At 41.6% G+C, this 13,004-nt stretch overlaps 1 protein-coding gene across 5 annotated transcripts in view; it reads right to left on the bottom strand.

The window, feature by feature from the left end:
* Window positions 1–1,776: 1,776 nt before the first annotated feature.
* Window positions 1,777–13,004, bottom strand: part of odf2b (outer dense fiber of sperm tails 2b) — a 21,080-nt gene continuing 9,852 nt past the window's right edge. The window contains exons 6-16 of one of the 5 annotated variants that reach the window (XM_061816326.1): window positions 12,884–12,958; window positions 12,572–12,643; window positions 10,417–10,533; window positions 9,698–9,814; window positions 8,306–8,415; window positions 7,375–7,510; window positions 7,194–7,304; window positions 5,165–5,425; window positions 3,270–3,370; window positions 2,584–2,872; window positions 1,777–2,146 (exon numbers count right to left, since the gene is read on the bottom strand). In XM_061816326.1, the coding sequence (XP_061672310.1) occupies window positions 2,000–2,146; window positions 2,584–2,872; window positions 3,270–3,370; window positions 5,165–5,425; window positions 7,194–7,304; window positions 7,375–7,510; window positions 8,306–8,415; window positions 9,698–9,814; window positions 10,417–10,533; window positions 12,572–12,643; window positions 12,884–12,958 (1,536 nt within the window). In that variant the 3' untranslated portion in view covers window positions 1,777–1,999. Of the gene's footprint in view, window positions 2,147–2,583; window positions 2,873–3,269; window positions 3,371–5,164; window positions 5,426–7,193; window positions 7,305–7,374; window positions 7,511–8,305; window positions 8,416–9,697; window positions 9,815–10,416; window positions 10,534–12,571; window positions 12,644–12,868; window positions 12,962–13,004 lie in introns of all 5 variants that reach the window. The other 4 variants (XM_061816324.1, XM_061816323.1, XM_061816325.1 and 1 more) reach the window with 4 other exon arrangements.

Consider the following 13,004-nt stretch of genomic DNA (forward strand, 5'->3'; position numbering starts at 1 on the left):
ACATAACTTTTTTTAAAAAACTTTTTACTGATCCTGTCTGGCTACAACATAATTTTGCTGCATTATGGATGGATATTATTTTTTTTTTATTAAAAGACATTCCAAACCAGTTATTTTTTGTAACCCTGTCCAGCCAACATAGCTATTCCAGTTTTTTTATTTTCTTGTGCCATTCCTTTTTTGCCTGGTTTAGCTAACTTTTTTTTTTAGAATGACTTGATTTTCTTTTTAACCATAGAAAACCGTTTTAAGTTATTGAGAGATTTTTACAATAGCTAAGCAACTTTTGTTTTAGTTGGCCACATTCCAGCTATTTTTAATGTTCTTTTTTTGGTTAAAAAAAATCTGCCCTGCTATAATCTTGCCTTTTTTCTGACATTTAAAAACAAAAACATCTTGATAAAAATTATCTATTACATCTAAAAAAAAATCTTTTTCCAACATCATCTAGCTAACATAACCATTTTATTTTATTTAAAAACAATCCAACCCTTTCCAGGAAACTTAGTTGTTCATTGTTTTTGGAAAGAAAATAATTCAAGCTAACATCTATATTTATTATTTCCTACGTTTGTGTTTTTCTTATTTTCTGTGTATGAAAACGTTTTTTGTATGTAAAAAATGTTTTTTTCCTTTGCTTTTAATCTATTTTAAGTAACATAAATGTGGATAAAATTGTTTGTACCCCTCTGTTAATTAAAAAAAAGTAATCACAGAAACAACTTTGTTACAAATGTAATTATAAATACCAATTTTTTACTTTTTTTTTTTTTTTTTTAGAAATCCAGTTTTCTCTTGCCTGTCCATAGTTCTTCCAGAAGCTTTGACAAGCCAAAAAACCTCAAGAAGAGACAAAACTACAACTCTTTGTTAGGGGCATCCCAGTCATATGTTTTCACATTCAATCTGATAGTTCTGGAGTAGAGTATGAAATGGACTCGTTGTGTAAGAGTGGTCAAATCAGAGATTTTAGATGTACCGATAACATCAGATACTTTGCTGACATCAGACAGATTTCCCCACGCGCGCCAAATAGCATCAGCTCTCTGTTCACAGATGCAAAAATGAAGCATACCACGAAACGAACACTGTCCCTACTGCAGTGGTTCTTAACCTTATTGTGGAGGTACCACACCACACCCAAACCTGATTACCACCATATTTGTTGAATCAAGAACTCACTTAAACAGAATCTGTCAGACAATGTGAAGACTGCTACAATATCTCAAGAAGCAATTCATCATGGAACGATCCAAAGAAATTCAAGAAAAAACTGAGAAAAAGTGACTGAAATCCATCAGTTTGGAAAGAGGTTGCAAAGCCATTTCTATGGCTTTGGGGCTCCAGCAAACCACTATCAGAGCCATTATCCATACATGAAAAAAATGGGAACAGGAGCAAACCTTACCAGGAGTAGACGACCAACTAAAATTACTCCCAAGAGTGCAACAAAGACTCATCCAAGAAGTCACAAAAGAACCTCAGACAAAACATCTAAAGACCTGCAGGCTTCATTGGCCTCAGTTAAGGTAAGTACTCGTGATTCTACCATAAGAAAGACACTGGCCAAAAATGGCATCCATGGGAGAGGTTGCAGGCAAACACCCATGCTACCAGTAATGAATACAAAGGGATGTCTCACATTTGCCAAAAAACATCTTGATGATCCTGAAGACTTTTGGAGAAACATCTTTACTTTCTTGTCTATTATGTTTTTATGACTATTGTTGAAAATGTACTGCTACTTGTCTTCTAAAAAAAACATACAATGCAGTGTTTCTGGTTGGACTGGAACAGATCAATTGTACTTCCATTCATTTTAATGGAGAAATATATTTTGAGACACAAGTATTTTGAGAAAACAGCATTGTCACGAAACAAATTAAACGTATCTCAAGGCACCACAGTACTGTACTTGATTACTCATTTCCACTGAAAATGTGAGGAAATAACATCAGAGTTAAAAAAACAAAAACGACATTGGAATGTAATTTTGATGTCAGCTGTGGGCGAACGGCTCGCCAAAGACGTTCCCGTAGGAGGTCTTGAGGAAGCGGACGTAATTCTGCAGGCTGCGGTTGGTCTGGTCCGACTGGTCCAGACGCTCCTTCATGTTCTTCAGCTGGTTCTGGAAGCGGCGTTCCATCTGTGGAACGGGAATAAGTCAAAAGTCGTGGAGCGAGGCAGAAGGTTGGGGTTGTGTCGCCACCCTCCCAACGCTAACCCGAACGGGACTTCGCTCGGCCTCCGCAACTCGCTGAACAAGCTACCTTGAGAACTACTTTGACAAAGACCTCAAAAACTGCCATGACCTTGACAACTCCCTCAACATCACCCTTAACAAACTATCCTGACCAATTATCTTGCCAACTCTCCCAATAACTACCTCTTCGACCACCTTCACAACTACCTGGAGGACTATCAACGACTACCTGGACAACTACCTGACCTTGACGAGTATTTTTACAAGCTGGGCAGCTATCGAGAATGAAACCTTCAAAAATGCCTTGACAACAACGTGGAGAACTCAGGAAGTCCCTGACAAGTCACGTAGTTGGGCGGGAGGCTGCGGTGTGCGGTTACCTCCTCCTTGCTCCGATGCAGCTGACTGAGCTGGGCCTCGGCTTGGCTCAGCTGTTCCTGGAGGTCCAGGGCTTTGGACTGAGACCTGCGCTCCTTGTCCAGGACCCTCTCCACGCTTTGCCGGGCCTGCTGCTGGGCATCCTCCAGGGTTTGCTGCAGCTGTTGATGAAGGACGGCGTTCTCGCGGCTTTTCTGGTCCAGCTGCTGTTCTACGCTCAATACGCTGACCTCTTTCAGGCTAAGTGCCTCACACATCTCCATGTTCTCCACACGCATGGACTCCAGCTTCCTGAAGGGAACACACAGACACACGTTAATGCGTCCATTTTCCATACCGTTTTTCCCAAATAAAGTAAATTAACTATGGCTTGTATCAGTATTTGTTTATATTTCATTTCTAACCCAAGCTAATATAGCTATTGTGGTTTACCATCCATCCATTTTCTTAGTCGCTTGTCATTACGAGGGTCACGGGACTGCTGGATCCTATCCCAACTGTCATTGGGCAGGAGGCAAGGCACACCCCGACATTGTTTTCTTTTTTTTTTTTTTAAATATAAAATTAAATTAACATTAAGAGCTTTTAATCTTATTTCATTCAGACATAATATACACGAGTCAGAAACGAAATGGTAGGACCCGGACAGGTAAAATGTTAGGAAGTGGCAGTAGCAAGTTGTTATGACCTTTCCAGGTTGAGGATCTTCTCTTTGAGGACGTTGTTCTCCTCTTGCAACAGCAAGTTCCTACGCTGGAATGCCTCCAACTGAGACCCTTGTTGTTCCACCTTAACACAAACACAGATTAATATAGAGCATCAAAAAAACAATCTATATTGAAACACCCAAAGAAATCAGAAGATCGAAAGAAAAAAAAAAGATCTAACACATCCAAATATCTATAAGTACATTAAAAATGATAATACACATACCCTCCCAACAAAAAAGACATCCAAGGAATTCCCTTGAACAGCCAAAGAAACACTTCAGAAATCCAATGAAATATCTAGAATATTCACAAAAAGATTAAGAACATCTAAAGAAACATCTAGAACAGGGGTGGTCAACCCGCGGCTCTCGAGCAGGAGACGGCTCTTTGCCTCCTTTCGTGCGGCTCTCGTGACAGCACGAAAGCATATTGAAGTTTTGTTTATGTGCGTGCATTCATTACGGTAGTTGCAAATGAGCGTTGCTTGCGTTTATTGCAGTTGTTATGGGTATTGTAACAACAAACAGTGTGTGTGTGTGTGTGCGTTGTGCGTCGGCGTGTGAGTGAGACAGGACTGCTCACTGGGAGGGTGAGAAGGAAAACGCGTGATGGGGAACAGGTTAAAAGTGGCTTTACTGTTCCCGCCACCCAGCTCAGCTGTGCAACAAAGGAAGCAAGAGCTAACCCTGAGCAGAACGACCGCGTCACGGAGAATACGTCTACCCTACGTCTCTACGTCTCGTCTATGGACGACCACGGTCAAGTGACCGCAGCAGGAAAGGTTAGCACGGTATTTTCGCAAAACTAGCTTTCGCATTGAATGAAAATAGCTCGATATATCTCAGTCGGATGGTGATCTTTGCAGAAAATAATTTGTCAATTTTGCTCTCGAAATGCCAGGGAAAAATGCACACTTCAACAAAAATATGTGGATGAACACAAGACATTTTTACCAGAGCGGTAAAGCTCTTTTTTTTTGTTGTTGAGTGCAATGGCTATCCACTCTCTGCCTGTGTCAGACATCTATCGCATTTCTCAGCTTCAAATCTTTATTTAAGCTCACTCCACGCTAACATCGGACTGCAATTTCCAAAAGGGACCTTCGCAGCCGCATGTTAGTCACTGAAAAATCACACAGAAAGTTTTTCAAATAAATATTGAATCATCTCGTCCATCTATAGGCTAGCATCCTTTCAACTGGCTTGGAACATTACAAGGGCCAAAAAGCCATACAATTAAGGGGATTTTTTTTTTAATGCCTCGAAATGTTGTGTCCTGAAAACAAAAATCGTAAACAACTGGTATCGGCCCTTCAACTGCCCGGCCAGACTGTTGAACAGAGAATATCAGACATTAGCATGGCTACTGATTCACAGTTGCACTCAGACATCCAATCAGGAGAATATTTTAGTGTTCCATTAGATGAGAGTTGTGACATGCAAGACCAGACTTGGTTGAACTGGTAGTTGGTCTGTGTGAGAGAGAGCACAAATTTTTATTTGTTTTAAATTACTGGCCTGTGATCTTGGTACTCTGTGGGAGGCGATTTTTCTTGTTATCATGTTTGTGTGTGACATTTACAATAAATATGGCTGAGCAAAGGTATGTGTGTGAGGAGGGAATGATGTCCATGTGTATGATGTGGCTCTTTGATGTGTATGATGTGGCTCTTTGCCGTAACACATTCAAAAATGTGGCTTTTCATCTCTGACTGATTGGCCACCCCTGAACTAGAACATCCAAACGAAGAACTAAAACACGGGAAGAACTACGAGAGCTACAGAAAGCTATAGAACATCCAAAGAAAGGTCAAAGAGACCCATAGAATGATTTAGAACATGCAGAGGACTACAGTACAAGACTCTTCTGGTACCTTGTGCCTGACTTCAGCGAGGGTGGCATTGTGCTCGAGGTTCCTCCTCTGGTGGGCGTCAGCTTCTTGCTGCGCCTGCGCCAGCTGCTGTTCGCTCCTGCGCAGGCATTCAGGGAGAGTCTCCAGCTGGCGCAGGCGCAGTAACTCCTTCCTCAGCTGCTCCTGCTCCCGTTCCTGCGCCACCTTGGCCTCCCGAGCCTCCAGCTGAGCTTCGTTCACCTTCAGTCGCTGCTCCTCGCATTGCAGGTCCGCCTGCTGAGCCTGACCAACATAGTATCAAGTGAGGTCCGTCTGTGATGCTCTAGTCTACCTTGACCCGGGATCGTATTTTCTACTCTCCCATGGTTGAGTCCATCTTAAGATAACTCCACACGCTCCAGCTAAAGCACAGAGTTAAATCAGGTGTTTGATATGGCGTCAGGTCGCTATCAAAACAACGTGAGCTCAAACTACGTAGAAACAAGCGTAATGGGCGCATTAAAGAAGCAGGGGAAAAAAGCACAATTAAAGTGCTCGACGCCATAGTTTGACAGCAGCCGCCGCGATGGGGAGCCGTGTGCTTTTTCTTCGTGGGCGCTGCTGCACCCTGAGTATGCTGTGTACAGTATTTAAGCCTTGTTTTTCATGCCACTAGGTTGCCACGTCGTTGTGTGTACGCATATGCATGTGTGTTCATGAGCATGAGTTAGCGTAACTTCCTCGTCCCATGTCGTAGCGTGATTGAGCCATATCATGTCAAGTTACATTTTCATGTTTTGCCATGTCTGATTTTTGACATTATTTCATGTTTTTTGGACCAAGCCTTCATGAATTATGATCTGTTTTTGCACGCGAGAGCCTGAATTAATGAGAACCGACAAGAAAATGACGGCACCATATGCTGGAGTAAAAATCAATCCATCCATCCATTTTCTTTGTTGCTTATCCTCACGAGGGTCACGGGCAGTGCTGGAGCCTATCCCAGCTGTCAACAGGCAGGAGGCGGGGTACACCCTGAACTGGTTGCCAGCCAATCACAGGCCACATTGAGACAAACAGCCAGACTCACAATCACACCTAAGGAAAATTTAAAATGTCCAATTAATGTTGCATGTTTTTTGGAATGTGGGAGGAAACCCACACAGGGACGGGGAGAACATGCAAACTCCACACAGGCGGGTCCGGGATTGAACCCGGGACCTCAGAACTGTGAGGCCAAAGCTTTACCAGCTGATCCACCGTGCTGCCCCAGAGTAAAAATATTTTATAAAAAAATAACAGCCCTTAGGCAGCATATGAGTGGTAATTCCAGTCTGTCATAAAATAGTTTGCCACAGAATAATTTTTCATCCGGTATAACAAAGGAGAGTCTAGTCTGCATAGTCTAGTTTATCATAGAAATCATAGTCTGGGATAGGATGGTCTAGTCTGTCACAGTCAGTTTTGTCACCTCATACAGGACAACCTAGTCCAAGCAGGTGTAATTCTTCATGGGAGTTGGAAAAATCTAGCCCAGTCTCCAAATAAGACAATACAGTACAACACAGTCCACCTCCGAATATTTATAGTTCAGAAGTCGCAAATTCAACTTTGATTTTTTTTTTTTTTGGGAACAGATCTCTCAGGAACTGCAGAGAAGTGTCCTCTTGTGTTTTTCTTTGATGTGCTAACAAAGCGGTGACCCGGTGGAGTAACTGGTTAGTGCTTTGGCCTCACACTTCTGAGGACTGGTGTTCAAATCCCAGCCCTGCCTGTGTGGTGTTTGCATGTTCTCTGTGTTTTTCTCCAGTTTCCTCCCATGCATTAATTGGAGACTCTAAATTGCCCGTAGGTGTGATTGTGACTGCGACTATTGTCTGTCTCCATGTAGCCTGTGATTGGCTGGCAACCAGCCTCCTGTCCTAAGATCGCTAGGATAGGCTTCAGCAGTCCTTCGATCCTTGTAAGGATAAGCGGCTCAGAAAATGGATGGATGGTGTCAACAAGGCCTACGGCAGGATGCTAACATACGGTACTTGTGTGTTCTAGACCTACAGATTTGGGGACATACCTTCCTCTTGTACTTTTCCAACACGGCTTCGAGTTTCTTGTACGACGTCATGAGCTGTCGCGTTTCCTCCTGAGCGACTCGCAGCTTCTCCTCGCCGGACGTCACCTGAGCCTGAAAGAAAACTCCCACCCTTAATCCTCACCTGAGGGCCCTTGCTACAAGTCGCCATGAATATCCGTACCTTCAAGGACTGTTTGTCAAGTGTCATGGCGGTGTTCTCCGCGCTCAGATGGTGGAGCTGGTCTCGGAGCTCCTCTCTCTCGCCGCGATTTCGCTCATCCGCTATCTGATGCTGAGCATTCCACTCGTTCACCTGCCTAGGAGAAGGGAAACGTCAGTCTAGTCTAGCATAGCCTTGTCTACCGTAGTCATGTATAATAATAGTCTATTCTTGCATAATATAGTAGTAGTCTATTCTAGTATCGTGGAGCATAGCAACGTCTACTATAGCAATAGTATATGGCAATAGTCTGGCATGGTATAGTCTCATCCAGGAATAGAAACGTACCAGGGAGGATGGCTCCCACATGTTTGTTTTTCCTCAACTGGGTCCTCAGTGCCTTACCATCCATCCATCTTATTAATGAGGAACGATTCACAAATTCAACAGTTCGGTTCATTTTATGGTGACGCTTTTGGGTTCGATTCGTTAGATATTGACTCTAAAGAAAATGAATTGACTATATATAGATATCCATCCATCCATTTTCCAAGCCACTTATCCTCACAAGATTTGCAGGAGCGCTGGAGACTATGCTAGCTAACCCACACAGACACGACAATGAATGTGCACACAGTATGTGGTACTACGAGGAAGGAGAGAGACAAGGATTGTTGCAATGACAAAACTCGAAATCTAACCAATCAGAGGCATGCTTCAGCCTCATGCCCTTTCACCAGTGCCGAGTCGGCACTTGCAGAATAAAGTTTGCCATTTTCTCCTCCTGGCTCGCACAAGGGAACAGGCGTGCGCACGCATGCACACACACACACACACACACACACACACACACACACACACACACAGAAGTTGTCAACTTGCTTCATCCTAAATTGTGGAGTGTACCACATAACAGCATGACCAGGTATGGTATAACACAAATTGTACTCACTGTTTGAAAGCAGTGATGTTTTCTTCCAGCTGACTTCTGGCCGTGGCCTCCTTGGAGATGCGCAGACGCAGCTCACTACACGTGGACAACGCCTGGGCAAGCTGGGACTCCTTCAAAAACAACCAGCAGGTAAATGCAAGCAATCCTCACCTGTACCTTCTCTTGCAGCCTGTAGTTGAGTATAGTCTACTATGGCTGTAAACTAGTCTAGCATAGTTTAGTAATTGTGTTGTCTTGAATAGTCTAGTAATTGTGTCATCTAGCATAGTCTAAAATAGTATTAGTGCAGGATAGAACACAGTAGGATACAAAATAGTGTAATCTATCATAGTCTAGGAAAACTGTAGTCTTTTAATAGTCTAAAGCAGTAATAGTGTAGTCGATCACAGTCTAGGTTAGTAATAGTCTGGTCTAGTAAATAGTAATAATAATAATACTGTATTCTTGGACACTAACAGTGTAGCCTAGCATAGGCTTGTCAACGGGTGCTAAACAAATGGCTCATGGTCCAACACTGGCCAGCTAGAGGCAACAATCTAGCCCACGGGGTGGATTTGAAAATGAAAAAATACACAAGACATTGTGGGGGTGGGGACTAAGGGTCGTGTTTTTGAAAATGATGCTCATGTAGAACACAAAGGATAATAATTCCGAGGTCTTCTTAAATTGATTTGGGGTTTAAAGCGAAATACTGTACTGTACTAGATTTTTAAGTTGCGAATACCTATGATTTAAAGGCGCAGTAAACGATGGGATGGATTGATGAAAGAGCTGAACAATTACAGCCAAAATAATAACCACAATTATTAATCACAATTATTCCTGTTAGAGAAAAATCTTTATTTTTACTGCACTACACTACTAACCAAAAATATGTTAACTGTGTTTGGTACAATTTAATGTTTATATGAGAAAAATTGCAGATAATAATGAAAATCTACACCAAAAATTCAACTAACTGAATAAATAAAATACGCTATTACACAGTGCAATCACAAATTGCCGCTTGATGAACACAAATATTATGCATAAAAGAGAATAACATTAGGCTACAAGAACCGTCTTTAAATTTTGGCAATCCCGGTCAGCATAGTGAATTTTCATAGATGGGTACGCCTTGCAAAGTCCAGAATTATGAGACAGTTGTTTTGATCATATCATGACTTTCAGGCATATTTTCTAGCTCCCAGCTGGATAAACCTCAATACACTAATGGATTTACGCATCACGATTGAAGGATCGCAACGGCTGTCTATGAGTGTGATGAGCGTGATGGCGGCTTAAGAAGATCAACATCCTTTTTAAAGGTGTCTGTAATTATTAGGCAACATCTATTTTTTTTAAACAATGTCCAAGTCTAGTTTAGATCACGACAAGTTGTTCTTTGCCTACTTTCTCCTGCAGCCTGGCTCCCATCTGCCTGGATGCCTCCTCGGCCTGCTCGGCGTGCTGGGAAAGCAACGCAAGGGCCGCCTCATCGTCGTTTTCCCGCCGTTGCTCATAGGCTTGCTGCAGGCACAAGTTTAGACGGGGGACATTTTAGTATATTATTAGTCTACTCTACAATAGTCATGCTGTATATCGTGGACTAGGCCAGGATAAATCTAATAGTATTTAATTTGATCTACTACAATCTAGTATTGTCTGGTCTAATGTTGTCAAGTATATCAGTTAATCCTTGTGATTATCACCGCACAAGCGACATGCAATTGATGTATGTGTTCCCCGAAGGAATGTATTTTGCTATTATCTTACTCTAATTATTGTGGTGAGGTGTGGACTGCATATATTATACAGTATGCGAATGTCGACTATCTTCTCTTTCAACTGTTACCACAAATACCAAAAAGAAAGGGCCAGAGTTGTCTTCACGTATGTTTACAGGTGAATAAATAATGGCATCATGCTTTCACTATGTCGTCGCTTACATACCGTAACTGGGAAACAAGCAGCGGAACTGATATGAGATAGAGTATTGTGTTGCACAGTCTGGTACTTCATGGTCTAGCCTTTCCTTGTCTAGTCTATTCCAGTCTCATATAGTCTGGTACACAACAGCATAGCCTGTAGTTCAATTTTATACCATCTTGCACATAAATTAAACAGTAGACCTGCAGCTGAGCGGCCATTGTGACTTTTTCAGCTTGTAGTCGACTGAGCTGAGACTCCAAATGGTCTCGAGTGGACGCTAAGATCCTAGACAGCTCCTCCGTGGTCTTGGCGTGTTCCTGGCATGGAAGACAGTGAGATGAACATGTGAGCTTTGACACTTATGACATGTGCATAACCTGTTTGTAAAATGTTGAGTGCTAATCTATCCTAGTATAATCTTGTTTGACTTTGTCTAATCTACAACAAGGTAAACTAGTCTAGAAGAGTTTAGACAACGATGAGATACTCATGTCATATAGTGTATGGCTAAGTCTATAACACCCTATTCAAATCCTACATAGACTAGTAACATCTACTCTAGTATAGTATAATAATACACAGCCTAGTCTAGTAATGGTCGAATCAATCCTAGTCTCGTCTGGTATAAGGATAGCATAGTCCGACCTCGTATAGAGCTCGTGCACCTCCGTCATAAAATCACGTGACATCACCATATTTCCGGTCTAACAAAGTATTGCTGAAAGTGAATTCTGTTGACATGAAGTGAAAATATGTCTTATAGCACGACATCCAGAGTTTTGTTCGATACCTTTAAACATTTAGAAGGTGATAATAAACGAAGGTACGTGGAAAAATTAGAGACAGTTGGCATAGAGGACCCATATTTAATGCCGAAGTCGATGTTTTCGTCGATTAAAAAAGTGGACTGTTAACCTGCTTCCGCTTGTCTTGGACAACTGGATCTACACACAGAAAATTTTGAAAGGGCATAAAAGTCGGGACGCATACAAATACTTCGTTGCTGGAAAGTTCTCAATCAGGAATAAATCCCACATAGTGATGGGCCCACTCAGATTTTTTCAATACAAATACTATTGTTTAAATAAATGACCCCTGGTTTTACACAAACTCGCATTCATTAACTATGATTGAGGAAAATATGTAGGACAGGGAGTCGTCTCCTCCGTACATGGAAGCGTATTGCGGCCACACGTTAACCTCCGTAAACCTCTCTGCAAAAGATGTTTTTTTTTTTTTTTTAAATACGCATTGTTCTCAAATGAGTAAACTTGGCATTATAAATACTTCTTGGTAATTTGAGATGGAGAAGAATAATTCCTACCTGAAATTAAGTGATCACTACACAGGCGTGTGCATTTGGTTGTGCACCATCCATCACTCTTAATTGCCGAAATCCATCGATCTTTTCTTGTCTTTTCAGCTGGTATTCTATAGAATGGGCTCTTTGAAGATCTGTCTAGTCTGTTGTGACAACCAACAGCACAACAGATCTCGGGCATTGTGAATGTTCTGCTCCGGTTCAATGTCCCCCACACTGTCGAGCATCTCTGTTTGACCGGCAATACGGCGCCGTGAAAACGATGACGTCACATGCACAAATTCTATACATTTAGTGCGGTCTAGCAGGGTCTAGTACAGTAATATATATACATATATATGTTATCTAGTAATCTAATATAGTCTCAGAATATTTTAGCATGGATTATAAACATTCTAAAGTCTATTTCAGTCCTACATACTCTATCAAATTCTGGTCTATCACATTGCAGTAAATCAATAATGTATTACAACATAATCTAGTCTAGTAATAGTCTAATCTGGCATAGTCCATTTATATTCTACCATAGTTTAGTCAAGTACAATGTTACTCTGGTATAGTTGTAGTCCAATCTGTCATACTAATAGCCTAGTCCCGTGATTCTTTACTGGCGGGTCGCAGATTCACTTTGGGTGGGTCGTGCACAAGTAAATTAAAATAAGTAATTAAACTTGTGAATAATAGTAATGCACACTTCTTATTTAGCATTTTTCAAAGCACTCAAAGACGCCTTCCAATTGCATGCATTAGCATTTCACGACTTGAAGCTACCAGTTTGGCAGAGGTGTGGCTGCCATTCCGACTACCAACAACCATTCATTCATTCATTCATTCATACAAGTCTACTGTCGCATCGTAGTAGTTGAGCTTTGCAGTCTAGCCTAGTTAGAATGTATTCAAATGTTAGCATAGTCTCACTTTGTCACAATCTTGCTTAGGACACTCTTTCTGTCAAGATAAATAATTTACTGTAACATATTTACATATTGTTGATATGTTAGTGAGGTGTTTTAAAGAATTATGTTATGTTAGACCTTCTCAAAATTCAAGGACTCTGTGAGCTGGGAGACTTCCTTCTCTTTGCTGGACAGTTTGGACACAAGTCTCTGGAGGACAGAAAAACATAAGCATCTTTTCTATTAGCACGTTTCATACAACATGGTGATGACTTGTTTTGTTGATGGTGGTGGTGACGGTTACTGTTGCAGTAGTGGTTATGACAATGGTTATTCTAATAGCGCTGATGGTGGTCGAGATTGAAAGGTCCATGGCTATAGTTATGCTTATGTTGATGATTACGGCTGTATTTATGATTATATCATGCTGGTTACGCGTATGATGCTGACAATATTCTCAGCCTCAACGTCAGCCAGTCGCCTCTTGTAGGCTTCTTTCTCCTCGCAGTGTCTCTCTGCTTCCCCCTGCTGAAAGGAGAAAGAACAACTACTGCAGCAGTCTAATCTATGA

Source organism: Syngnathoides biaculeatus, chromosome 4 (genome assembly GCF_019802595.1).
Source record: "Syngnathoides biaculeatus isolate LvHL_M chromosome 4, ASM1980259v1, whole genome shotgun sequence".
Taxonomy (NCBI): Eukaryota; Metazoa; Chordata; class Actinopteri; order Syngnathiformes; family Syngnathidae; genus Syngnathoides; species Syngnathoides biaculeatus.